This window comes from Mesoplodon densirostris, chromosome 4 (assembly GCF_025265405.1).
Source record: "Mesoplodon densirostris isolate mMesDen1 chromosome 4, mMesDen1 primary haplotype, whole genome shotgun sequence".
Lineage (NCBI taxonomy): Eukaryota > Metazoa > Chordata > Mammalia > Artiodactyla > Ziphiidae > Mesoplodon > Mesoplodon densirostris.
Genome location: NC_082664.1, coordinates 63987106 through 64014399, shown reverse-complemented (window position 1 = coordinate 64014399; position 27294 = coordinate 63987106). Strand labels below are relative to the sequence as shown.

General features: G+C 41.1%; 2 protein-coding genes across 4 annotated transcripts in view; one reads left to right on the top strand and one right to left on the bottom strand.

Moving 5' to 3' along the window:
- Positions 1–273: 273 nt before the first annotated feature.
- PAX9 (paired box 9) lies at positions 274–17645 on the top strand. 3 transcript variants are annotated; one of them, XM_060096300.1, is made up of 4 exons: positions 274–489; positions 1245–1871; positions 4885–5027; positions 17122–17645. In XM_060096300.1, the coding sequence occupies exons 1-4, from the start codon at positions 486–488 to the stop codon at positions 17155–17157; spliced, it is 810 nt and encodes a 269-aa protein (XP_059952283.1). In that variant the 5' UTR covers positions 274–485; the 3' UTR covers positions 17158–17645. The 3 variants fall into 3 exon arrangements, with proteins under 3 accessions (XP_059952283.1, XP_059952281.1, XP_059952280.1); XM_060096298.1 differs by lacking the exon at positions 17122–17645 and adding an exon at positions 15489–16034; XM_060096297.1 differs by lacking the exon at positions 17122–17645 and adding an exon at positions 14475–15576.
- Positions 17646–18616: 971 nt separating this feature from the next.
- Positions 18617–27294, bottom strand: part of SLC25A21 (solute carrier family 25 member 21) — a 537589-nt gene continuing 528911 nt past the window's right edge. Inside the window, exons 9-11 of the mRNA XM_060098159.1 lie at positions 23228–23409; positions 22259–22311; positions 18617–18936 (exon numbers count right to left, since the gene is read on the bottom strand). Of these exons, the coding sequence (XP_059954142.1) occupies positions 18875–18936; positions 22259–22311; positions 23228–23409 (297 nt within the window). The 3' untranslated portion in view covers positions 18617–18874. The remainder of the gene's footprint in view (positions 18937–22258; positions 22312–23227; positions 23410–27294) is intronic.

Genomic DNA, 27294 nt, shown 5'->3' with positions numbered 1-27294 from the left:
TCATTTGCTTATTCAGCATTTTTAACAGCCTGACTTTGCTGTCTGTTTGCGCTGCCCCCGGGAAGGTGTCAAACACCTCTTTTCATTGTATTTAGTCACCCAGGTGCAGAGCAAGATTGAAAGAGACAGCGGAAGGACTTTCCCGGACTGTGCTGTCGCTCAACGGACCAAACCAATCATCATGCAGCTTGCCTTCGGGCCCTCCTCTTTGGGGGCGTGTCCCTAGTGAGTGATAGACGGAGCCGCCCGGCCCCGCTCAGCCCAGCCCACGTTGCTGCTTAGATTGAAATGCAGAACTCAAGCCTCTTTCATCGGGGCACAGACTTCCTTTTACTCCTTCCTTTTGCACTCTCGCCGCCTCCTCCCGGGGAGAAGCGGAGGCACCAGCGGCCCGGGGGAGCGACACACCGGGCCACTGAGGCCACGCGAAAAGTTTCTTTCTGGGAGTGCGGAACTGGGGCCCGGCTGGTGTACTGCTCGGAGCAATGGGTGAGTGGCGGCGGGGGACGCTGTCAGAACCGGGAAGGGAGGGAGGGCGAGGGAGGGAGGGAGGGCGCGCGAGGGCGCGCACCACTGAGCGCTCACACTCTCCTTATTGACTTTGCTCGTGTTCCTACAACTTGTAGGAACACGCTAAGGGTCAGCGACGCACAGCAGCTCAGTCTGAACGCGGGCTACTGGGTTGCTGCTGTTGATGCCATTTTCTGATTTCAAGAGTAGGGAGCGGTTGCATCAGCAAGCCCCGCGGTCCCAGTTGCGGACCAAATTTTGTTTCACATACACGCAGACACGGGGTGGGGGGCGGAAAAACGCCAACCAGATAAAAAAGACTAGACTTTGTCTAATTGCGCAGGTCCCAAGGCGGGGCGCTGGGGATCAAGGGGGAGCGGCACAAGGACTTTATCGCCGAGTGGGCGAGAAGGAGCCGCTTGCAGGCGTCGAGACCGATTTCCCCGCCTGCTTCGGAGACTTTTGAGCACTCGGAGAGGCCCTGCGTCTCACCACCGCATTTGCGTGTAGCGGCCGCAGGCACTACCGGAATGAGGGAGGAGGGTCTGACTCGACCGCGGTGATTTGCGGCCGTTCCTCAAGGCTCGGGGACCTTACGGTTTGGTGAAAGCCCGGGTCCTTAGTCCGAGGCGGGTGTATCCGCCTTGTCCCATGACGCGCGCGGAGGCCGAGTGGCAAGCGCTTGTCCCAAACTGCGGATGCGCGTCCCCGCGCGCCATGTGTTCGTTTTGCAGAGCCAGCCTTCGGGGAGGTGAACCAGCTGGGAGGAGTATTCGTGAACGGGAGGCCGCTGCCCAACGCCATCCGGCTTCGCATAGTGGAGCTGGCCCAACTGGGCATCCGACCGTGTGACATCAGCCGCCAGCTACGGGTCTCGCACGGCTGCGTCAGCAAGATCCTGGCGCGCTACAATGAGACAGGCTCGATCTTGCCAGGGGCCATTGGGGGCAGCAAGCCTCGGGTCACAACCCCCACTGTGGTTAAGCACATCCGGACCTACAAGCAGAGGGACCCCGGCATCTTCGCCTGGGAGATACGGGACCGCCTACTGGCGGACGGCGTGTGTGACAAGTACAACGTGCCCTCGGTGAGCTCTATCAGCCGCATCCTGCGCAACAAGATCGGCAATTTGGCCCAACAGGGCCATTACGACTCATACAAGCAGCACCAGCCGGCGCCGCAGCCGGCGCTGCCCTATAACCACATCTACTCGTACCCCAGCCCCATCACAGCGGCCGCGGCTAAGGTGCCCACGCCGCCCGGCGTGCCCGCCATCCCCGGCTCAGTGGCCATGCCGCGCACCTGGCCCTCCTCCCACTCCGTCACCGACATCCTGGGCATTCGCTCCATCACCGACCAAGGTAAGGGCTCGGGGACCGGATGTGTGGATGTGCAGAGCTTCCCTCCGCACCCTCTCTGGGGTCTCTGTATCTGAGGCCTCCGGGGGGGGGGGCGCGTCTATCCCACCGCCTGAGGCTTCTTCCTTTGGGAACGTAAGGGGCCCTCCCATGGGGTGTCCTGATCTCATTAACGTGAAATTCATGCCCTTCGTTTCCTTGCCACACGCAGTCTACTGCCTCATCTCAAACGACCAGACCCACAGCATCCCCCCATCCCCGACACATGGTTCGCATTTTCCACCCTCCCCCGCCTCGCGCGCCGCCGCAGCCTCAGACCAGCTCGCTCACTTGGAGAGCGCCGCCGGGGCCGGACTTGGGGCGCAGCCGGAGAGGCCAGAGCAGGCGTGGGGCTGCCGGCTGCAGACACTGCTGCGGGCAGCTTGTTTGGGGATCAGATGCGGCCGCGAGGAGTCGGGCACACTGGGGAAACTGCAGTGTTCTTCTTGCATTCTGGCAATCAGACCAAATTTGCTCAGGCAGGAAGTTCAAATGTCACCTAATTGGTTTCATTCTTATGCTTCACTTCATTTTCCTCGGAAACGGAGGTCCTGAAGTTACTACTAGTAACTTGCGTGTTACAGCATTGCTCATTCTGGGACTAATTTTCTGCTTTATTTCTCTCTTTGTCCTCCCCCTCCGCCCCCCTCCTCCTCCCCCCCTCCTCCCCCCACCCCCGACACTTTTTACCTTAACAGATTTCACTACATATATGTCTTAGGAAGTGGCACCAACCACCGCTGTGACGAAGAGAAAATTCACGGCGATTCCATGCTGTCCTCTTTTCTGTTCTTTCCCGTTTTTCCCGCGCCTGCCGCTTCCCTTTAGGGTCCCCCAGTCCCCGGGAATGTGAGTGGACATCTAGTCCCTGCACGTTTTCAGTGGTGCCTTTCCTTTCTCACCCTTGACCTTGCGTGTGGTGAGTGTCTTTTCTGCTTGCTAAGAACGATTCCTCGAGCCCTTGTGCTTAGTCGGGCTTCCGCAGGAGACCCGAGGTTGTTTTCTTTTACTGCGTTGTTAAAACGGGACAAAACAAAACAAAAACAGCGTTAACTTCTTCCTCGGTAGGGAGAAAAAAAGTAAAAAACGCCCTAGACGCAGAATTTAAATAATGCAGAGATAAAGAGCCTACCTTCTTAATTTCTCAGCCAGAAGTTTAAAAAGAGCAGAGGAAAAATTAAATAGGAAAAGGGGAAATAGTTCTTTTAATTGTTTCCTGCCTTTCTCGGTTGCCACCACATTGGCACAATTATCTTTTTAAATAATTAAAGCATAGCCCTGATTTCTCATCTTCTTGTTTTCTGACTGTGACTTTACAAGATCCTTCTAAGAGCCTGGTTTTGTCTTGTTCGGAGCTGGTTGGAGCTTTAGTTGGAGAGAGTTTGCCCTTGATTTATAGGATAAACTGACCTCACTGACACTTAAAGGAAGCCCCGGTTCATGGGAAAGTGTGAGATCAGCAGAAATGGGGGCGCGCAGGGGGATCTCAATTTCTTAAGATAACTTCAGGCTTGTGCCCACCGATTGCCTTTTGTCTGGGAAGGCAAGAAGAGACTGGCAGTTCTGGGCCAAAATACAGTTGCCTGGTGCAAATTGGAACACAATCTAATTCTTTGGAGAGGGGGAGGCATAGTGAAAAAAAGACTGACAGAGTTGAAAAGAAAACTTTTCTTCCCTAGGGAGCCTACAATCAGACCAAATGTCAGTTGAAAAAGTATTAGATTATGGAGAGGAGCAACTCTTCATTCTACATGTTGTTGATTCTGGATGCCAGCTTTTAACAACCTGTTTTCTGACAAATCCGTGAATATAAAATGGTTAGTTCTACCAATGATCGTTTCTACAAAATGATTGCCCCTTTGAAGCACTGTATCAGATGGAAGTATTTAAAATCAAGTCGTAGTAGCGTTGTCAAACTTCATTCAGTCCTCCACCCATGGGTCCCAAAGACCAACTGCTCATAGTTTTCAAATATCTTCTCTTTAAAATTCTACTTGCTCACTTAAAGATGCCAGTGATTCAATATGTACACCTCTAGGTATCGTGGTAATCAGTTTACGCCCGTATAATTTTCTTTGCATCTCTATTAAAAACATAAAGGATAGCTGATGGCTTTACTTCTTTTCCAAAATACTTATACTTTAATTATCCTAACCTTTTGTTTCATTGAAAAAGAAAACCTATAACCTTACCTCTGACACTGGTGGCATTTACAGTGGTAACTGTAGTATTTATTTTTTAAGTCATATGCACATAACCTCATGTATTTAATGTGTAGAGATAGAGCATCAAGGGTAGTCTCACACAAGGTAGGCACATACGGAAGGCAGAAACCTGTGCACCTATGTTTTGCATGTATATTGTGGGCATCCTTTAGTTATTTGTTTGCAAAGGACTTTGCAGGTTTTTTGTTCCATCTGTTGACATAAGTACTAGATCTCCACAGCACAGTGAGCACTTTTCTGGATGTCCCTGAGAGCCAGCATAGGCGCGGTTAGGCCTGGGAGACCCTCTCTCCCTTTTCAGTTGGCACCAGTCTCAGAATTTTGTCGAACCCCAGTCGACCCTGGGTCAGGATTGGGACCATGGCTTAGGAATGGGGAGAACGGCGCATCCAGTTTCACGGGTTCTTTCCCCGATTTGGGAAAACTGGGGGAAAATTCTCAGATTCCTTCCACTCGTTTCCCCGGGGGAGCGAGGAGGGGAGGAGGTAATCAAAAGGCGGATGAAAAAGAAAAACGTATCTTCCCGCGGGCGTGGGGGGAGAGAGCGGGGAGAGGCCTACTTCGAGGCGAGTCACCCTTGGCCGGGCCCTGGGCTCCCGGCCGGAGGGGCCGTTCCCGCACCCCTGGGAGGCGGAGGGCAGGGGGCCGGCAGAGGTCGCAGCCCTCGCGCTCGCGGGTCGCGGGTTCGCAGCCGGTCTCAGGAGGGGGCGCGCGGTTGGCCCTCCAGCCTGACGCCCTCTCCTCCTCCCCAGGAGTGAGCGACAGCTCCCCCTACCACAGCCCCAAGGTGGAGGAGTGGAGCAGCCTGGGCCGCAGCAACTTCCCCGCCGCCGCCCCGCACGCGGTGAACGGGCTGGAGAAGGGGGCCTTGGAGCAGGAAGCCAAGTACGCTCAGGTGAGAAGGCGAGGGCCCCGCCGGGTGGGCCGCTGGGGTTCGGGCGACGGAGGCCCCGGGCCCCTCTCGGAGCCTCGACCGAGGAGAGGCCCAGGTCCACTCCCCGTGGCGGCCACGAGCCCCAGGCCGGGGTGATGGGGGCGGGACGGAGGCCCGGACCCGCGAGGGCGTAGTGAGGCCTCGACCCCCGCGGCCCTGGAAACGCCTCTGGGCCTGCTCGGCCGCTGGAGGCGCGGGGAGGTCGCGCCAGAAGCCCTTTCCGCGGCTCGCGTCGGGGTACACTTACCCGGGAAGGCGCCTCCGAGGGGCCGGGAGAGCGTCCGTGGGTTCCCAGCTGCGCGCGGGACGAGCGGTCTGCACGCCCCTGGGCGCGCCGCTGCGGCTCCTCCCGCGCGGGCGGTCCGCGGCTCCCAGAGAACGGGCGCGCGTGGCTGGTCCTGCGACGGCGAGGAGAGGGCAAGCAGATAAACTGCGTAAAGATACCATTTCCCGATTAAAGGTCACGTCGTAATCTCCCCAGGGAGGTTAGTGAGAAAACCTCAAATTATACGGACCGGCTGTGGACCGCTTAATTTTTCTTTCCCTCTCTCCCTCCCCCGACTCTCCAAAAGAAAAATTAAAACACCCGTGTTTTTTTTTTCCTTTGAGAAAAACTAAGCAACCACAACAACAAAAGCCCAAGAGTTTTGAGTCTATATTCATCACCACGGTAGAGTCAGGAGTTCAAAGCTCTCAAAAAAGCAAACAACAACAACAAAAACAAACCTGGACCTTAAAACAGCTTAAGGTTTCTTTGAGCAGACCTGTGTAGGTTTGCAAATTTATTCATACCAAACTCCAATTCCAAAGCCTGAAAATACCCAGTTTTCATTTTATTATTTTGAAATCTTAAAATTTTTAATGTTTTCTTATCTGTTAAAATAAACTTTTTAAGCGCAATGGAACTTGCAACGTTTATTCAATTGGGAAAAAAAATCCTAGTCTTTATTTTCCCTAACAAACCCCATTTTCAGTTCCTCTTCCCTCCCTTATTTTGTTAAAACAGAATCCCATATTTATTAGTAGCTCTCCCATGACAAATATCACAGAAAATAGCAGCAAGGAAGGAGGGTCCCTTTCCTGAATCTCCTTCTACTGTAAAGAATGCCAAAGAGAAATTGTAAGAAAGAACAATTGTAAGAAAGAATTACCTTCCACAGAAGAGCAGGTAATTCGTAAAGAAGAGGCATTATGTACAATGGCACCATTGCCACTTACTCAAGTTATTAACCTTTTAGAGCCTCCAGTTTTTTCATCTATAAAACAGGGAAATAATAGGGCCAACCTCAAGAGATGTGAAATTTCAATGAGATAATGCAACCATAGGGCACATAGTAGGCATTCATTACATATTACTATGATAGAAATGGCGTTAGGGATTGACTCAAAAAACAAGAAATTTTTTCTTTTGTCAGAATATACTTTGGTCAGCCAGCTCATAGTCAAAAAGTGTCAAGGTATTTTGTTACAAACAAAAGAGCATCTATAAAGCACCTAGCGTACAGAGTAGTAAGCATTTAATTGGTGCTCAGTAATGTTTATTAGGTCTTCATTTCCTGGAATAACATTGTGAAGTACAGAGTTGAAAATAAAGGTGTCTAATTCCCACATGTAGTTGATGAACCCAGTTTATATATAAAGCAGTGTCATAATCCAAAAATCTTTATGATTACTTTTATTTTTACTCCCTTGAATTACAGACCTAGTGTATTATCTTGTTTAGAAATGGTTAGTTAATACATACACTTCAAAATGAAACTAATCAATTTAAAATAAAAATAGAACACTGTGTCAAGTAATCTATCCTGTATATTCTGAACATTAAAAATCTATTACATTTTATACAGTGAATATCAAGTCATTTAATTATCAGATTTATAAGGGTAAGTAACTTAAATAAGTGGCCAAATAATTATTGTTCTAAGTGCTTGAGGACAAGTTAAAATTTTTTTGCAGAAGAAAAAGACATTTGTATCAAACTTTCATTTGGAAAGTTCTTAATGACAATATGCTAATCTTCTGCATTGCCATGTAGCAAGATAATACAAATGATGTAAAATATCAAAACTTGAAAAATTTCTGTGCATAATTAAATCAGCAGCTACTCTATTATAATTATCAAAATAGTGCTTAATGCTGAAGGTGTGCTAAGTAGACACATACACTTAGACTGTGTAATTTTGTGAGCAGTTTTGAAATTTAGATGTTGATTTCCTTGGGGGTAAAATTATACATTAAAACTTGCTCATAAACAAACATGCAAATGTAAGGTGTGTTGTGTGTGTGTATTCCATACATATATGCATTTCTCCTACAAATATTCAAAGGGTAGTTTTATTTTTTTAAAGTTATTTTTCAAAATGTTATCAGCATATGTACATTTCCACAACCCTAGTGTAAACTTAGGTAAAACTTTTCTCTATTTGTATTATAAACAAAAATTGAAAGTCTTTGGCAAAAAAAAATTCTCAAAATTTTTGCACATAATACTTTTAGTGCATTTATGGTTGTTATTAAATAGTGTAGTATTATATAATCTCAGTTTCATTTTAGTATATAAAGGAGGAAATCAAGGGTTCAGGATTATAGGATTTAGAGCATAATCCTTTGTCAGAATATACCTGTAAAATTACCAGAGGGGCTGACTTGACAACTGATCATAGGTTCTATTGATTACTGTAATCTAGAGTTTCTATTTTCAGCTTAAACTGCAAAGAAAGATGCCCGATTGCTAGTAATTAGAACCTTATGCACACATCTATCTTGTTTTTAAAACATTAGAATATACAAACTGTACACTTTAATATTACACTGCAATTGATATTTTATAGTGCCATTCTGAAGTCCTTATTGTCTATCTTTGAGGATAGAAGAAAAAGGATATTTATTTTGGCTTTTTTCACCCACACTTAATATTGAGCTAGAACTCTTTAATCTCATCTAACTCTGAATGACAATAATGTTCTCTGGTTCCTAATCGCTGGTCCTTTTCTGTGGAAAGTGTAAAACCTCTCTTGAATGCAACTGCATGGCAAAAAAACAAAAACAAAAACATACAGAGAAACATGAGGTTGGAATAGATCTACCCTTATACATGGTACTTAGTGAATTAATGCCTCATTCTAACAGTTTATAAACAGTTGTATAGTTCTTGAAATTTTCTTTGTATAATTGGGCATGCTTTCTCAGAAAAAAGTGAATATCTGGTACTCTAATTAAAGTAATTTGAATGGTAGATTTATAATCTTTGGGTATCTTCATTTTGGGGTAGTATACATCAACTCAGACAGCAAGTTTAATATAAAATTAGCTACAAATTGAGATTTCAGGAATGGAGAATAGTCTATAAATACTTGAATTTATGAAAAAGTTCAGAATTAAATGAGATGCAAAAAGAGTTTAATTTGGAGACATAAATTAATCTGAAATTCTTATGAAACATTCATTTGTACATTGTATTTGAAATAAAGATAGTATTTCAGCATCCTGAATATAATTTTCTAGTGCATTATTTAACAGACTGGCTGTCCTTGCAGACACACTGTTCTTGTGAAAATATAAATGAAGTTGCCATGGATTTTTCTTCATATCAAACAAAGTTAACTTTGTGTTAAATAATTTATAATTTTGTAGAGAATGCAATTTTAGGCAAATGCCAGTAGTCTTTGAAATTCATGTTATTTATTATGAAAAATATTCTTTGACCTGATTAACTTTTAACTATGTTTTAAAACAAAATTAATGATTATGTATCGCTAAAATGTGTCATATAAAATACAAAAAAAAACGATTTAAATTTTTTTCAAGGCTACATCAATTTTAATAACATTTTGGAAAAATAAAGTTTAGAAAAACATTTTAAATAGCAGCTTTCCATTACCTAGAGACATTTAGATCTGCAATTATCCATAATTAAGATCCTTTTGGATGAATGTTGAAACCATATTTACAACCGTCATTTCATTTTGTCAGATTTTACTAGGTTATTGAATAACGAATTAAGAAGGGTAGAACAGCAGTCAGAAAAATGATTTTACCAAAAAAGAGAGAGAATCTTGTTTATTTTCAGATATGAAGCTTTTTCTTGCTTATGATATCGAGGTTGAAATTCTAGGTGAAGCACATCTCTGTTTGTGGGTGAACCTACTTTATTATAAGGCCAAGGTAAACTGATTTTGTCATAAGGGAAGAACCAGGTAGAACTGATGAGTGGATGAAAGACTGTGGATAGAAGTCTTGGCACTGCTATTTGCATTTTCTTCAGGAGAAAAATGTTGAGTAGACAACTACCAGCATCTAAAGAATAGTCTATAACATCTAATTGCCAGATAGTTGTCATACCAGTTTTTCACGGTCACAAGTGTTTGGATACTAATGCATTTCCATTTTCTCTGGGGATGGGGGTGGGGAATAAATGGAATGACCATAAATCAAATAATGAAACAGCTAGGTTACTTTTATTTACCTTTTCAACAGCTTTACTCATTTTGCTTACTTAAAGTGTAATGCTTGTTCTGTGATAAAGGGTGCCCAGTTTTTTTTTTTTTTCTTGTTGTTTTTTAAAAGCAAGAGCAACACATCTTTTGGTTTGAAAAGGCTGCACTAACTTAAGTATACAAATGATTATGAAACGCCTATAATGTTTCCCATTTTGTGGGGATATGAGGTGATTAAAGATAAGTCCCTGTCCTCAAATTGTTTACAGTCTAGCTCTCTGCCACTATAGCTTCTTGACATATTCACTTAGGAATATTTTTGAAAACTGGCAAATCTGTATTTCTAACATTTTAGGACAAATGCAATGAAAACTCATACTTGCATTCTCTCTTGTGATGACCTTAACTAGACTACATTGCATCTTATGTATTTTTTCCAGACTCTCGTTTAATGTCAGTGGGATAAAAATCCATCTTTTTCTAGAAACATTCAACAGAGCAAAGAACTTACTTTTTCCAGGGTATACAATTTGGTCTATTTTATTTTGTATTAGTAAATCTCGTTCTCAGCATTAGGTAGAAGATGGTTTGCCTTAGGGAGGACCCTTGTACAGTTCTTTAGAGGAAAGGATTCTCAGGGCTTTCATGGAAGACCCACATGAAAAAGGGGTTGATGGATTGAGGTTTTATTTATGGAATCTTTAGGTAAAGTCATTTTCAAAAATGAGATTTCCATTACATGCCCATTGCTGGGGTTTCATTTGGAAAATTTGTTTACTCTTCCCTGGGGATTCCATATGTTGGTCAATTTATAAATCATATTTACAATCCAATTAAATAGAGTAATTTAGCATGTTTGCTCCCACTATATTTATGGTGTACATTTGGTAGTCTCTACTCAGCCTAACTAGCTTTTCAGATTAATTACATGCCCTTCACTGAAAACATTAAACAGATTTGGGAAGTTTAAGTCATATACTCTTTTATTGGAAAGAATAAACAAACATCAATGCTACCTGTAGTTGTTTTCCTTTGTGGTGGAAAATTTTACTCTTTCAGTGATTGCATCATAAATAACAGTTACTTTACCTGGTAGAGATTTATACCTGTTACTAATGTCCTGTTTCAAAATTAATAGTGAGAAAATTGATGTGTTTATTGAGTTACTAGAATGAATGAATAGTGAAGGTGGCAGGTACGTTTTAGTTAAAGCATGTTTGTTCTCTTGCTCGTGCCATTTTAAAAAAATTCTAAATCTGAACTTTGAAAGTAAAAAGGGAAATTAAGACAAAACGTTTCCACCCCAAATCTAGGCCATAATTTAACCTGAGGGAAAGCTAAGAGCTATTTTTAAACTGTTTAAGTTTAAAGATTTTTTTTCTTTTTTTTTTTTTTTTTGTGGTACACGGGCCTCTCACTGTTGTGGCCTCTCCCATTGCGGAGCACAGGCTCCGGACGTGCAGGCTCAGCGGCCATGGCTCACGGGCCCAGCCGCCTCGCGGGATGTGGGATCTTCCCGGACCGGGGCACGAACCCATGTCCCCTGCATCAGTAGGCAGACTCTAAACCACTGCGCCACCAGGGAAGCCCTGTTTTTTCTTTTAAGCATACACTTTATTAGCCTCCCCTTGCCTTTTTCTACAAGACGAGGATGTCAAACCTCTCTGAGCTTCCCTTCCCAACTTTCCTTTCTGCAGTACACAGGGGCCCACATCACTAAAATGACTGTAAATATATTGCAGATTTTAGAGAACTTTGAAATATTTCATACTAATAGGACTAACAGCATAAAAAACAAGTTTGCCTTAATAGAAAATGGACAAATCTGGAAAGAACTCTTAGTGTTTTTTACACCTGACAAATGTAGTTATGGAGTAAGTAAGGCACCTGAAGGTAACAGGGGCCTAAATCCAACATTTTCCCTCCCCCCAAATCCTAGGAGCATTATCTAAAATGAGAGTCCAGTCCAGCCTGGCTTCTCAGGGAGAACATCTCTGGGCAAAAAGAAGTGGACCCATGTAAGGGATTGTGGACACTACATCAGAATGGCTGAAGAGCCCCAAATAAAGGGGTCACATCAGGGAGCAGTGGTTACAAGGGCAAGGGTGTAAGGAAGGGAAAGGCACTATAACAAAGCAAGTATTTCAGAGAGAAATGTAATGTTGAATGATAGAAAAATTATAAAGAAAACAGAAGGAGTAAGAAAAACTTAGCTGTGATGAAAAATAGAACTCAGCAATACATTTTTTTCTGCTAGTGTATTACTAAACAATACGCTGTTTCTGTATTATACTAAATAATCTAACCTATGTACTTGGAAAATGTTAAGCAAAGGTTTTCATTGTTTTAAAAGTAATTTCAACCTTAACATTCTTATTTTATGATTCTTGGTGCACATGGGCACAAATAGTATAAAATATTAATTAATGCTAGAATGGAAGAGGCCAAATATAGATGCAAACACCTTTGCATAACTGAATTGGATCAATCCCTTTCCAAACTAATTTCTCTTAGGTTATTGGGAAAATTCTAGATAATAATGATCAGAAATAAAATCTCTATGCAATGCTAAATTTCTTCTGCAATTTGACAGTTGTCTATCTTCATATTCATCTGTTGAGAGCCTTGAAGTGTATCTTTTTTGAGCCATTTTCTAATGAGCCATTTTCAGAAAGAAGGAAAAACAGTTTCTTTTAGAAGTTAAGAAACAGAATTAGGATCTAAGAATGAGAATCAGGTTCTAGAAGAGGAAAGAGTCTTTTACCAGAAAAGATGCTCTAGTTTGAAATTAAATTGTATCTATCTTTTAATTGCCTGGGAGAGTAGCATGATTTGCTACAGAGGATCCTGCAGCAGACAGGGATGATAATTTCTTTTAACACATGGCCATGGACTTGCTGATTGGCCTAGGGTAAATGACTAAACTCCTTAATCTATATTCTTTTGTATAAAAAGGGGATAATATTTCATTTATATTCAACAGGGATGTGCAATGGCTTCTTTGTTAAAAAACAAAGCATCATCCTTTGTAATACATTTTAATTTCAATTGAACATCGCATTGTACTCATTATAAATTATCTTGTAATTATTATAAACTCAATAGGTTAAAATGAGATACAATTTGTCAGTTCCAATTATTCGATAAAATATGTTGGATATTTCTTAGTGCTTGGGACATAGGACAGATTCAGGAAACCTCAGTTTCCTTTCCTCTTCCCCATTTTTCAAATAACAAGCACTCTGACAAAAAGAACATGAGGTGTGTCTTCTTATAGAACTACGCAAAGTTAACTCCTCTTTTATTCTTATTTTGTCAGAAATCTACAAGTAGTGTTAAATCACATTCATGTATATATTCTACTCCATGCATTACTCTAAATTGAGAAAATCATTTTTGAGACCCTACTGTTGCATTCTCATAGATGTGGAAGTGAAAATAGTAACCAAATGAATTAAATTAGAAAACAATTTCTGTGTTGCAATTGAATTGGAAAAAGTATCCAACATATGTCTGCTTTTCTTACCTCTAAGGCTTAAATTGGTTTTATTAATAATATTTCTATTATTTACATTATAGTTTCATTAGGAAATATGGTGATATGTTTATTTATTCACATCACTGCCAGGAAACAGGATTTTCTTTATTTCTAAACAATGTAGAAATGTTTTAAAAATTTTAATTAATTTTTGGCTGCATCGGGCCTTCGCTGCTGTGCGGGCTTTCTCTAGTTGTGGTGCGCAGGCTTCTCCTTGTGGTGGCTTCTCTTGTTGCAGAGCACGGGCTCTAGGCGCGCGGGCTTCAGTAGTTGTGGCACGCAGGCTCAGTAATTGTGGCCCGTAGGCTCTATAGCGCAGGCTCAGTAGTTGTGGTGCATGGGCTTAGTTGCTCTGCCGGGTGTGGGATCTTCCCGGACCAGGGCTCAAACCTGTGTCCCCTGCATTGGCAGGCGGATTCTTAACCACTGCGCCACCAGGGAAGCCCCAACAATGTAGAAATTCAGGGGGAAAAATGAAGTTCGTTGAAGAAGGATGCCGAGTATTCATGCCAGAATGAGGATTAGAAATCAGGGTGTTTTTGGTGTTGTTAATAGTAACGATACCAACAATAATTTATTGGTTGCCAAGAGAACACTGGCTTCTAGGCAGACTTGCCTGCCAGCGTTGCTGCATTTTGTGTGCAAACTAACATTTTACATTTAAATTCATTTCAAGAGATTTATCCATGTGGCTTCTAAAAATTCAGATCACAGGGCCCTAAAACTTAGCAAGCAAATTTTCCAATTTCAAAACCATGCATATGCGATTCTTTTATATTCTGACAGTTTCTTTTTTGATAAAATAGCTCTGGAAAATATACCCCCAATTGTCATTAAAAAACCCTTCTAGACAAACTGCCTGATTTTGCATGTCCTTTGTCCAACAAGCATTTTCAACATGGTGTTTTAAAATATGGCCCACGTTTTACTTAACAAAGGTCATGCTCATTTTGAGTTTCTAAAGTGACAGCCCACACTCTGCCCTTCTTTACTGGAAATGAAAGCTATACCAACCAGGCCCTTCACAAATGCCTCAACAAAAGAGTCAAACAAAACTGAAGTATGGGGAGGGTTGACAAAGGCAGATAGAGAGCTGAATGGATTCTAAGAGTACTTAATCACAATTAATTCTTTTCTCACCCTGCATTTCCTTCCTATAATTCCAAGTAGCAAAAGCAAATACTGTGAATTTTCTGGTTGTAGCCTCCTCAAAATCTTTGTGGAAAGAATATGTTTAAGTAGCAAGACTGTAAATGCGTTTAGAATATAAAAAGAGTCAAGTCTAAACAACAACAACAAAAAATCAGAAAGTAGGGTCAGAATATTGTTAGTTACTACTCAGAACTGACATTCTGCTTCTTTCTAAGAACTCGTGAAATGTCAACCGCTCTAACGTGATTATTTTCACCTCTTCTCTTTTCCTACTCCTCTTAGGCACCAAATGGTCTCCCAGCTGTAAGCAGTTTTGTGTCAGCATCCAGCATGGCTCCTTATCCTACCCCAGCCCAAGTGTCGCCTTACATGACCTACAGCGCTGCTCCTTCTGGTTATGTTGCTGGACACGGGTGGCAACATGCCAGTGGCACCCCACTTTCTCCCCACAACTGTGACATTCCCGCGTCGCTGGCGTTCAAGGGAATGCAGGCAGCCCGAGAAGGTAGCCACTCTGTCACGGCTTCTGCACTCTGATGGGAGATTACGTCTGCCGCAGCTTCACCCGAGTCCCCCCGCCCCATCTCGGCACACGCTCCCCTTCTTCCCTGGTCTCAGATCCCACCCCTCTGCCCTCCAACCCTCCTGCCTCGAAAGCTGGCTTTACGGACTCACATCCTCTGTGCTGATGACCCTTAAATATCTCTTACCGTAACTTCTCTCTCACAGAACACCTGACATGACTGTAGGAGTTAAAAACAAAAGCAATGTTAAGGACTGAACGAGACGTTTGTGTTGGCCACACACTGTTTTAACGTAGTGAAGAAACCTGCACCCCTCAAAGGGCTTAAGGAACTTTTAAAACTAGTCTTTGGTGAAACCACATGTGTATATTTATTCTAAATCAACCTGAACTTCTGAAACGTGCAATTGTTGAGATTTTGCAAAATCAATAAAAGAAAATAGGTATAGAAAAAGTTATGCTACGCCCTCTAATCAAATAAGGTAACAAAATAATCCTTAATTCCTCATTAGGAAACCAATCAATAATTGACTTGAGTGATCCGTAGTTTATTTTTAACAGATGGCATATTTTGTTGGAAAATATATGTATAACTTAAGCAATATCTGAATTTAGCTCCTCCTGGTGTTTTGACTTGGTTCCAAATACAATAATGTTTATACTTTCTATTAGTTTGTAAATATGGACTCTGGTGCATTTGTGTTTTCATTCCATGGGATAGGCCCCTCCTCTGCCCCCACCCCTCTCTATTTTTTTCCTTTCTTTTTGCAAAGGTGACTTTCCGGCAATGTCTTTGTCTCTGTTTGGTGGTGGGCTGCTCAGGCTCCTGGACCTGGACTTGCCCCAGATTTTGTGTGTGCAGTGAAGGCTTCGACATCTCATGAAGGACATTTTCTTTCTACAACAGAGGACTCAAAACACAGATAAAACAAGCCAGTCTCCCATTTTGTATCCCAATCAAACAACACACATGCCAAGCATATAAAGACAAGAGGGTGGAAAATATCTGAACAAGGCTCTACAGGAAGTCACTTAGAAACTTAAGTTTAATGTGAAATGCTTTGCAAAGACACTTAAAATGAACTTTATGTTAAGAAAACCACTGTGAAACTAAATTGTACTGTTATTGTTGGCTTACCTGTGTGTTCAGCAATCTCAGCCCCAAATTACGTTGTAATTTAAAGACAATGGAAAATTCTGCTCTAATGAATGTAAAAATGGCTTGCTGTGAAGTTTACATTGTTGTACAGAAGCATGTTTCACGTGTAGGTAAACTGGTGGTGGTATTAGAAATACAAATGCTATTTAATTTTTAAAAATTCCCTTTATTCATTTCTGGAGTTACAGGACACAGTTTAACTGATGGATCTTTCTAAACCAATTTGTTTTTCACTTTAGTGTTAATCATAGAGCTGAGAGGGGTGTATGTATGTGTGTGTGTGTGTGTGTGTGTGTGTGAGAGTATGTGGTTATGTGTTGTATTTTAAAACAGTTGATTTTCTTGGGCAAAATTCTACAGTTTTAATTGCTTCTGTTTAGAAAGTTCTTCCTGCTTGGCAATATAGGCTTGAAAATACGTTTTTAAAACATTGGTACAATTCATCTATTGGAAAATTAATATATTGCGCGTTTTTTGGTATTAATTCTGTGCAATAACTAACAGGGCACATCACTAGATATGGATGTTAAAGATGCGTTCGTTAGGTGATTTTGATTTCTTCCATTCTGTGCTGTGCACAGCCCACATGGCAATCCAGTTCTGTCACATGGGTTTCATGGCCTCATCTAAAACTCAGATGGCTAGATTAGCTAGGTTTTCAAATCACCAGGATATAAACAGTAAGCAGATTTCTGACACACAAGCTATGTTCGAGGAACTGCTTTTTTCAAGCAGCCAGATATCTCATAGAGAGCTTTGAACTGCATTTATTTCTAAGGCAACCGAAATTCAGTGCTGCAAACAGAGGATTATAACTTCAGGAGAAGAATAAGCAGAATGAGCAGATGAACTCTCAGGGCCGTAGTCTTCCTTTGATCTTGTAAAGCTCCTATTGACATCTGGAGTTCCCAGTCTGGTGAGAAAATAGACTATAAACCAAATGGAACAAAATACCAGTCCAATATTTTGGTGGAGACTTTAAAACCACACTGTACAGGGACTCTCCTGCCATGCAGAAAAACTGACATAAGGTACAGAATTATTCCTTATCAGATGTTTTTAGGCGGCTATTAGGAGTCTTTAAAAAATATCAATTGTTTGTATGGAAACATAACTAAATGTTATTTTCTTTATCTAAATTAAGAAATCTCTTGTTATTATGCTATTTATATATTTTTTCCGGTTCTTGTATCTTTAAAAATCTAATATTAATAGTATCAAAGTTTTCCTTTTCTTTTTTTCCCTAGGTTTTAGCAACAGTGAATTCACATGGAGTAAATTGAAAAAGAGAAAGCCCCAATACAATTGGCTATTTAAAGCACATTATGATTTAAAGCTACTTTTAAAAATGAGAGAAGAAAAGTGGGATGGGATATGGGGTTGTTTGATTTTTAAAACATTATTATTATTGGTTACTGTTGACATATTTCCTCTGATTCTTAGGGGGTAAAAGTGTTGTTTTTAACCTGGCAAATGCACTCTTCAGAGATCCTTTTCCATCCCATCCACATGGAGAGGTTAAAGGTTCAATTTCATGGCCTCTATGCAGGCAGTGCTCTCTTTCACAGAAGGCAAGAGTATTACCTGAAGGATAGAATGCAGTTGGACAACAGACACATTCTTATTTCTCTTGTTTTGTCCTACTTTTAACGACCCTCATTAAATACTGGGCTGAAATATAAATTAAAAAACACGTTGGAAAGGATGTACAACCGAAGGCTGTGTATGTATATACAGTATGTCAAAAAGCCTTTATTTTTATACTTTAAATGCTCTAAATTAATAAAAAGTAATAATTACTATGTTATCTTTCATTTTTTATTTTCAAAATGTTTTAGTGACACAGCTTCACGGTAGAAATATCTTGTAGTAGTTAAGAACAGGTGCCATCTAGAACATGGAGATATTTTTGTTGACTCTAGCTACTGAAGTAGCATCATTTCAGGATGCATATATAAAATTAAGTTTGGTTATATCAACGCCAAGGAGATAATTTTTGGAGCGCATGTTAGCACAGGAATCTTTGGAAATGCTAAGAATGTACTTCTCCTTTGAAACATTTTCCCCTTCATAATACATATTTTAACACTGCAGTTAGTCGACTTCACACCTGAAATCGTCACTTAAAACTAATAACCTAGAAATGTAGTTTTATTCTAAACATCATTTTTACGAATGGCATAGGTAAGAGTTCTGAACAAAGGTATTTGATGCAAATACAGATAGCACAAACGGGCCCAAGGAGTGGTTCGAATTTGTGATTTAGCATGAAAATATTTCAGCATTAAAATTTGTTTTCAAAGGGAGAGTAGTTTAATATAATTTCATGTTTTATATTTGTCATAAAAGACTTCAAATATGATTTTAAAATATTAACCAATAGTGCAAAATATAAAGTAGATTTAGGAAAATATAGCTGAGTATTATTACTAAAAGAAACAAATTCACATTTTAACATAAAATTTTAAAAGGTCATTTTAATACACTTTAGAAATATTTTCCTTGTATATGATTAAATACTATTTATGGAAAAATTTAATTCCTTATAAAAACTTTAAATTTTGGCTTAATTTTTTTTCACCTTTAAGCACTTCTTGACCTTTTGGGAAAAAATAATCATCAACACAATGAATTTTCCTTGTGAAGCCGTGTAAGAGGAACATAGGTCATAAAATTTATATTGCTTTTATGAAATATATCTGATTTCATGCTATTTTTCTATATTTAGTTTATATACCTCATTGCTTCATAGTAGTAATTTTCTTCTCACAGTTTTATGGATATGACCAAAACGACAGTTTCTAATTATCTAGAGATCATTTTTGAAGTATCAAAATAGGTTTTGTTCTTGAACAAACTGTTTTGCCCTCTATAATTGTGTATAATTGTATAATTATAATTTATCATTGTATCAGCTCAGCTGATCGATATTCTCTTCTTCTCATGGTGCTGTATAATGAATATCCATTATCACAAGGGGGAAAAATACTCTGTAGGCAATCACCAGTTCTCCTGAAGCCATGAATAGGTGTATTCATAAACCAGCAGCATCACTGCACCACCTAGAAAAGAAAAGAGCTGGTTTTTATCCCAAGTCCTGTGAACTTGTGCTGTCTGTCCCACTGGGTTTCTGAATCCCTGGAGTCCGATGCAGCCTTTCAGGCAGAAGCCATTCAGAATCATCAGTTCTCAAGCTCCAACACACAGAAAACTACTCTGGAAAATTCTCAGAGCGAAATCAAGACCATCTTGAGTCTCTAAATACATTTTTTCCCCATGAGTTTCTGTAACTTTCATCATTTCTCATCAGATTCTTTTTCAGGCACTTTTAATTTTTAAAAGTAAGTAAATACAGACACATTTAGTCATGTAAGGGCATGTGGCTTTCCCGCGAACAGAAACCTTCAGATTTGTCATATGTAGGGAAAGGATTTATCTTTTTCAGTTTATAATTAGCATTGCTGTAGTTGCATTCAAGAAGGAAATCTCTAAGATGGTGCTTGATGGATGAGCCTGGTTTTCTCTTACAGCTTTCAAACTGGATTACAATGTGAAAAATAGCTTCTGAGTACTTTTAAAATCTGTATTTCAAAACTTAGATAACTTTCAACCTCCTTTTGTTGCCTTCATTCCTTTCATCTGCCTCAGATATATACGGATTGCACTTGAAAATTTGGTAGTCGGGGTTGAGTGTCATAAGACCATCATTTATCTTGGAAGAGAAGAGTTATATAACTGGCTGCAAAAGAGCTTGCTATGTAATATATCAACAGGACTATGATATGGAAAACAAGCACTGAGGCTGCTGAATACTTAGACATCGGGAGGAGCATTTGCATGTGGATGATTTTGTGTTCTGTCTGATGCAGTAAATAGCACATATTCTGTGCCCTTTAAGATATTCTCTATCCTTTCATGTCTATGTGAACAATATTACAAAATCAAAGTGTGGACAAACAGCAGAAACTAACACAACATGGTGTAAAGCCCAATTTAAAAAAATGTGGACAAATATCCAGAGTACAACTTAGAGAACACTTGGCTGCACGAACAGAAGACTGACTTCTGACAGAAAGAAACAGAACTTGATTTTGATCTTATTTTGTACACACTACCATATGCTTTTTAAAAAAAATCTACAGGCTGCACATGTTTGTGTAACCTTATACTAAAGATAATTATCTGCCTGTAATTTTCATTTTTAACCCCTGAAGATACTCTAATAGCCCCCTCTCAGCTGCTGTAGCCCTTTTGGCTCTGGCAAACAAAAAGGGATGCACTACAGAGGGTTGTTAATATGTATGTAATTGCTCTGTTTACTCTTATTAACTGTTCACCATATATGACAAGAACACACAGAATCGGGTTAGTTTGCAGCCTAGTGATATTTGGAGTTTAAACCACAGACTTCAAGATTCTTCTTTCATGGGAGGTGCTGCTCATTAGCCACATAGAGCTGCTAAGGCTGTTATAAAAATAAGATGGGGGCTTCCCTGGTGGCGCAGTGGTTGAGAGTCCACCCGCCGATGCAGGGGACACGGGTTCGTGCCCGGGTCCGGGAAGATCCCACATGCCACGGAGAGGCTGGGCCCGTGAGCCATGGCCACTGAGCCTGCGCGTCCGGAGCCTGTGCTCTGCAACGGGAGAGGCCACAACAGTGAGAGGCCCGCGTACCACAAAAAAATAAGATGGGATGCTTCTCTAGAATGAAGGATGAAAATGCCAGGTTCACCCTTCTTTTCTTTTTTACTGTCTCTCACTCTCCCTCTTTCTCTCTCGAAAAAAAATCTTATCCTTAACTCAAAAGTCTTACCTTTCTCTCTACACCTTTCTTTCCTTTGAGGTTGCTAGAACCTGTATGTTTGGGATGAGAGTGAAGGCCAGGTCCTTGAATGAGATTTCCAGTTATTCACAATTTTGTTCAGCCTGGACAGTATGTTCATAAGAACCCTTTTCATTGGATTTAACACCACAGCAACGCAGGACACCTCATGCAAAAAACACTTAAAAAGCCAACCAAACATTTGCAAGCCTCTAACAAAACTTGGGGTCAGATTATTTAAGAGTTTTGGATTAAGGTTCCAGTCAATTACCGTTTTAGCTAAACTCTCCCTGATCGCTCTCCCTTTTCAGGCCCATGCCGTCCTGAGAAAGCTGGATTAGGGCCAGTCCTATGATTTTCTCTAATACTAGGTCTACTAGCAGGTTTTTACTGTGTGGTGAAGGAAAAACACCACATTCTTGAAGAGAGAGTGGCACAAAATCACCAATATTCTTTATCATTGGGTTCGTGTTGACACACGGGCCAATAACAAATAGAAGGCAGGTCTGAATCTCAAATGTGAAGCAAAAATCCATGCTTAAATGCCTAGAAAGGCTGGGATAGATGGATTGGGAACTGTGGAAGTGTTTTCAAAATATACAAAAGTATGAACTGTTCACCAGCTTCAATTTACAGACTGCTGTTCTATATCTCAGGTTGGCAGAAATGCTCGTTCACTGGGCTGAGATTTAAAGGTAAATGTGCATGTGTGTGAGTGTGGCAGGGGAAGGGGACATCAGTGTTCAAAGGGAGGATTGGGAAAGGGAGAAAGGGGAGGAGTAGGAGACAGTTCTGGGGAAGATTTCCAGGATGTCTAAGAAGGTGAGTGTAGCCTGGTTAAATAATATGTGTGGTCTAGTGCATACTTCTGTACTTATTCACAAGGTTGCTTATAATCCAAGACTATTTGCCCAGGTGGTTGAGTCTGCAGCAGTTGCTTTCTTATCTATTTACACAGAGGCAGCTGACTCTCCCTGTGGGAATGACAGCCGGCTTTTTGTGGGCTGGCATCCTGAGGTAAGGCCCTGAGCCAGGAGCCTCCACCATCATGCTGATAGAAGCTAGGAAGGTGAGCGCCAGGCTGCAGCTTCTCCATTCTTGCTCCCCAGAGGCGACAGTGGGGAGAGTGGCTCTGGCGGTTCATGGAGACTAGCTGTCCTCCTTTTCTCTTTCTGAAGCGAAGCTGAGGCAGGAGCAAGAATGAACTAGAAGCACCAGGGAAAGTTTTATTGGGCTGGTCCCTCACTCAGTGAAAAATCCTCCCTTTCAGCCAGAAGCGACTCAAACTCCGACTGGCTGTGCATCCTTTCCTATTGACTTAAGGTGGGCTTTGGCTTCTATCAGCCTCCAGTAAGGCCACAAATAGTACCTTATAAACAAAGGTAGAACATTTCTAATGGATGCCTTTAGTGTCTTGAATACTCCTAGACAACTTTTATATCCTTAAGGTTTCCATGTTTCACAGTGTGACAAACTTTAGTTGTGTTACATATAGACACAAATAAAAAAGAGATACTAGAGAAATAAGGAAGGAAGGATATAAGTAATGAAAACATTATTACCTGGTCCAAGCCTCATAATCTTGGGAAGCAGGCCTTTATACAAAGCTAAAATGCTAGAACCGGAAGGGAAAGAGCAACATTCTTATTCTGAGAACAAAATGGAGTTGTACCTCAGCTTTATTGAGATGCTGACCCAGCACTTACCCAAAAAAGTCATTTGAGAAAAATTTTCAAATCCCCAAACAGACAGTATCGGGCTAAGTATTCTCTGCAGCAAATTGGATGAGAGGAAAGAATTAATTCTTTAATACCCAAGCTATGCTGATCTTGTCCCATCACAAATAGGACTTTCATCAGCGAGATGGTTTTTGCTATCCAGACAGGCCTTACTTTCAAGACAGCTGTGTATATGGACAAAATGACTCTTGTAATTGAGTTTAAAAGACCATAAACTCAGTCCTCACAGAAGGAAATATGATGCAGTTTAGATCAAAATAATAAAATACTACTTGCTTACTTGAGAATAAGACCTGCTGAGGAGGGATGAAGAGACAAAAACAAGACTTAAAAAAACCAAAAAACAGTAGAAAAAGGCACATACTTTAAATTCTTAAAAGAAAACTACCTTCACAGAACTCTCATGTTTAATTCTCTCAGGAGAATATAATTAGGTGACATTTTGATTAGATGTATAGTCAGAAGACAATTACTCTCCTGCCCACGTGGCAACAGGGCATATTATATGCAATAGCATACGGTGCAAACTGACAAGCAAAAAGTTCACCTTGGCATTCTAGGACAAACATACAGTATATTGAATGATCGTGGCTCATATTTCTTGATGGCGTAAGAAGGTTTTGCCAACATCTCATTACTGTGTTATCTCACCAAGTTTCTCACCTATTCCCTAGAGCTTCTCAGACACACACCCAATTCAGGAGGGCTTAATGGCTCTCATCAAAATGGAAGTACAACGTGGTTTTAGCAATGCTTTAGTCTTGCACATTTATTAAAATAAGAATGTGTTACCCTTCTTCCTGATAGACCGTGGCCATTGTTTTAAAACAGGTTCTGTACTTGATCTCTCCAGGAACTGGCTGAGGCCCTTGAATCCTACTTTTGGCAACATCAAAAGGGATGTTAATGACTGAGGCTATTGTGCCCGAGAGAAGACCAACCCCAAATTTTCTCAGAAACTCCAAGGTTGGATCCTAAAAGAAAAGAAGAATAAAATAACAGAAAGGGAAGCGTAAGCCCCTAAGTCGGTTAAACACTATAAAGCAATATGTATTTAAGCAGAGCGTTGCACTCCCCGGCACCCTCCTGTTATTCCAGCGGAACACATTAGGATTTCCTAGGCTGGAACTTGTTTTCTTGACAATCCCATTGGCTATGTTTTTACACATGGTCTAAATTGCTGAAGTACACATTTCCTCACACAGGATTTATAAACACAGTTCATAAAGAAAGACTGGTATGGCATATGGGGATGATTTGTATAATTGGGCTTCACAATGTACTTAGTATTACTGTATCAAAACAGGAGAAATCCAAGCACACTATTAGCTAATTGGCCAGAATATTTTACAAATGACAGCAACTTCCACCATGAAGCCTACTAAAATGCTCATTTGTGTGTGGACCCCCAAATGTTAAATTAAATCAAGGCTACTCTCGGTCTGCTGCTATTCCCCTCCAGGTTTTTTGCATTTACTTTCACGTGTAGCTGATCCACTGTACTGAGAAGTGCTAGCTTCCTGTTATTAACAAACCAACTTGGGAAGGCTGCAAAACAGCCTGTGACATTCTGTGCATTATAAACAGTAGTAAGTCACTGGACCATTGGCTGAAGAATTTTCAACCCATTGTTCTTGAATCTTATTCTTCCTTCAATGGCAAAGGAAGAAAAGGAGAGAGACAGAGACAGAAGAGAGACAGGGAGAGAGAGACACACGCACACAGAAAGGGAGGAAGAAAAAGAGAGAAAAATATTTCTTCTTTCCATTTGAATTTGGGTCCTTCCCTTTGGTCTGATTTGATTTTCCACCCCTCCCTGCTCTGCTTCTGACATCACAGTATTTAATTAGGTCTTATGTGGAAGTCACTTTCCTTTTGCCTATTTTTGTGCCTAGTGAGCCCACATTATGCTTTGTTATAATGAATTTGCTGGAAAGTTCTCATTTTGCTGTCAGCCTCAGTTCTTGCCCTGAAGAGAGGTCATCTCACAAACCGTAAGTTGCTGACGGAGACCTCCCCTATCCTTCCCCTGGCCTCTCTTTTGGTCAATATTTCAGAGGGATCTTCACAGAGGAACAATACAGGGTAGTGCCATGATGCTATTTTTATCCAGCAGGAGAAGTAAACGTGGGAACCATTCTCTGCCTAATTAAAAAAAAAAATCAGTTCTGAGCATTGCATGCTTATAGCTTTGATGGAAGAAGAAAAATTCTGGAAGCTCTGAAATTTTCAACTGAACCAAGAGCCAGATACCATCACAGAATTCCTATGTGGTTAAATATAAAAAGTGAGGGGTTCGGTAATAATTCTTGGATCTGGGCCATACAGGTGTCGGGTAGGTTTAAAGGGATTTAAAAACCAACAGGGTGTTTCAACAGGAAAAACAATGCAGTGATTGCAGTATGAGTGAGGTGTGTTTAAATAATTTCCCCTCCCCCCATTTTTTTCTCTTTTACAAGGAGAGAAAAATGCCTTTATGTTACCCGTCTCCATTCTGGCACAGAAGCAGAACTGGAGCTCGGGAGGATGGCGGATTCAGGACCAGCTCTGGTTGTCTGACCTTGCACGAGTCACTGAATCCCATGGAGCCCAGTGTGTAGAAGGGATGTTTTTAACACCCACCTTAACTTTGTACTGCATGGTTTTTCTGAGAAATAAAAACAATAATAGTAGTAAAAGTGCTATGAATATTGTACAAGCCTGGAGAAAATGGATAGTATTTTTATGTAACCTGTTTTCTAAGGTCTCAAAACACCTGTGACGAGACCCTCTCATGGTGCTCCTGCGACACAGCCAAGGACAAGGGTGAAAGTGATGACTTGTATGCACAATGACCTTTTGGGAAGTTCAGGGGACACTGTCAATCACACAGCTTCTCCCACCTCCTGATGTGTTCGTTGAGGATTGGAGTTGGGGAGGGAGGAGCAGCTAAGACACTCAGTGAAGGTCATTATGTTTGAGATGCTGTTGGGGACCAAATCCTAAAGTCTTCAAGCCATCATAGTGTTCGCTAGCACAAGCATACATTGAACCCATGTTTTCTATACATTTCCCAGCTCAACAGTAAGATCCCACAGTAGTTCCCAAATCCAGTTGTGCATCAGAGTCACCTGGGAGCTTTACAACATATGGATGCCCAGCCCCACCTCAGACCCACCTTAGGTTCCCAGATCAGAATCACCTGGGAAGGTACCTAAAAGTTGTTTTAAAATAAGCCCACGCACATATGGTCACCTTATCTTTGATAAAGGAGGCAAGAATATACAGTGGAGAAAAGACAGCTTCTTCAATAAGTGGTGCTGGGAAAATTGGACAGATACATATAAAAGTATGAAATTAGAACACTCTCTAACACCATACACAAAAATAAACTCAAAATGGATTAAAGACCTAAATGTAAGGCCAGACACTATCAAACTCTTAGAGGAAAACATAGGCAGAACACTCTATGACATAAATCACAGCAAGATCCGTTTTGACCCACCTCCTAGAGAAATGGAAGTAAAAACAAAAATAGACAAATGGGACCTAATGAAACTTCAAAGCTTTTGCACAGCAAAGGAAACCATAAACAAGACCAAAAGACAACCCTCAGAATGGGAGAAGATATTTGCAAATGAAGCAACTGACAAAGGATTAATCTCCAAAATATACAAGCAGCTCATGCAGCTCAATATCAAAAAAATAAAAAACCCAACCCAAAACTGGGCAGAAGACCTAAATAGACATTTCTCCAAAGAAGATATACAGATTGCCAACAAACAAATGAAAGAATGCTCAGCATCATTAATCGTTAGAGAAATGCAAATCAAAACTACAATGAGATATCATCTCACACCAGTCAGAATGGCCATCATCAAAAAATCTAGAAACAATAAATGCTGGAGAGGGTGTGGAGAAAAGGGAACCCTCTTGCACTGTTGGTGGGAATGTAAATTGATACAGCCACTATGGAGAACAGTATGGAGTTTCCTTAAAAAACTAAAAATAGAAATACCACATGACCCAGCAATCCCACTACTGGGCATATACCCTGAGAAAACCATAATTCAAAAAGAGTCATGTACCAAAATGTTCATTGCAGCTCTATTTACAATAGCCAGGACATGGAAGCAATGTTAAGTGTCCATCAACAGATGAATGGATAAAGAATATGTGGCACATATATACAATGGAATATTACTCAGCCATAAAAGAAAGGAAATTGAGTTATTTGTAGTGAGGTGGATGGACCTAGAGTCTGTCATACAGAGTGAAGTAAGTCAGAAAGAGAAAAACAAATACCGTATGCTAACACATATATATGGAATTTAAGAAAAAAAATGTCATGAAGAACATAGGGGTAAGACAGGAATAAAGACACAGAACTACTAGAGAATGGACTTGAGGATATGGGGAGGCGGAAGGGTAAGCTGTGAGAAAGAGAGTGGCATGGACATATGTACACTACGAAATGTAAAATAGATAGCTAGTGGGAAGCAGCCACATAGCACAGGGAGAAAAGGTTGGTGCTTTGTGACCACCTAGTGGGGTGGGATAGGGAGGGTGGGAGGGAGGGAGACGTAAGAGGGAAGAGATATGGGAACATATGTATATGCATAACTGATTCACTTTGTTATAAAGCAGAAACTAACACACCATTGTAAAGCAATTATACTCCAATAAAGATGTTAAAAAAAAAAAAAAAAGAACTTCAGGACTTCTGACATTGCCAGGCTGAGGGCCCATGTCTGGGAATCACTGATTTTGATATTCCAGGCAGGCAAAGCAGATGGTCAATTGCTACCCCTCTGGGCATTCTCGGGAGGAGAAAAGTCTTTTGGGGATGGCCAAGAGCTATCCCTCACCACCCGGCCTCT

Bases quoted from the DNA above. Each gene is read 5' to 3' on its own strand.
- PAX9 (XM_060096297.1), top strand. The intron at 1,872-4,884 runs GTAAGGGCTCGG...CCTCCTCCCCAG, and splicing joins TCGCTCCATCACCGACCAAG to GAGTGAGCGACAGCTCCCCC. The intron at 5,028-14,474 runs GTGAGAAGGCGA...TACTCCTCTTAG, and splicing joins AGGAAGCCAAGTACGCTCAG to GCACCAAATGGTCTCCCAGC.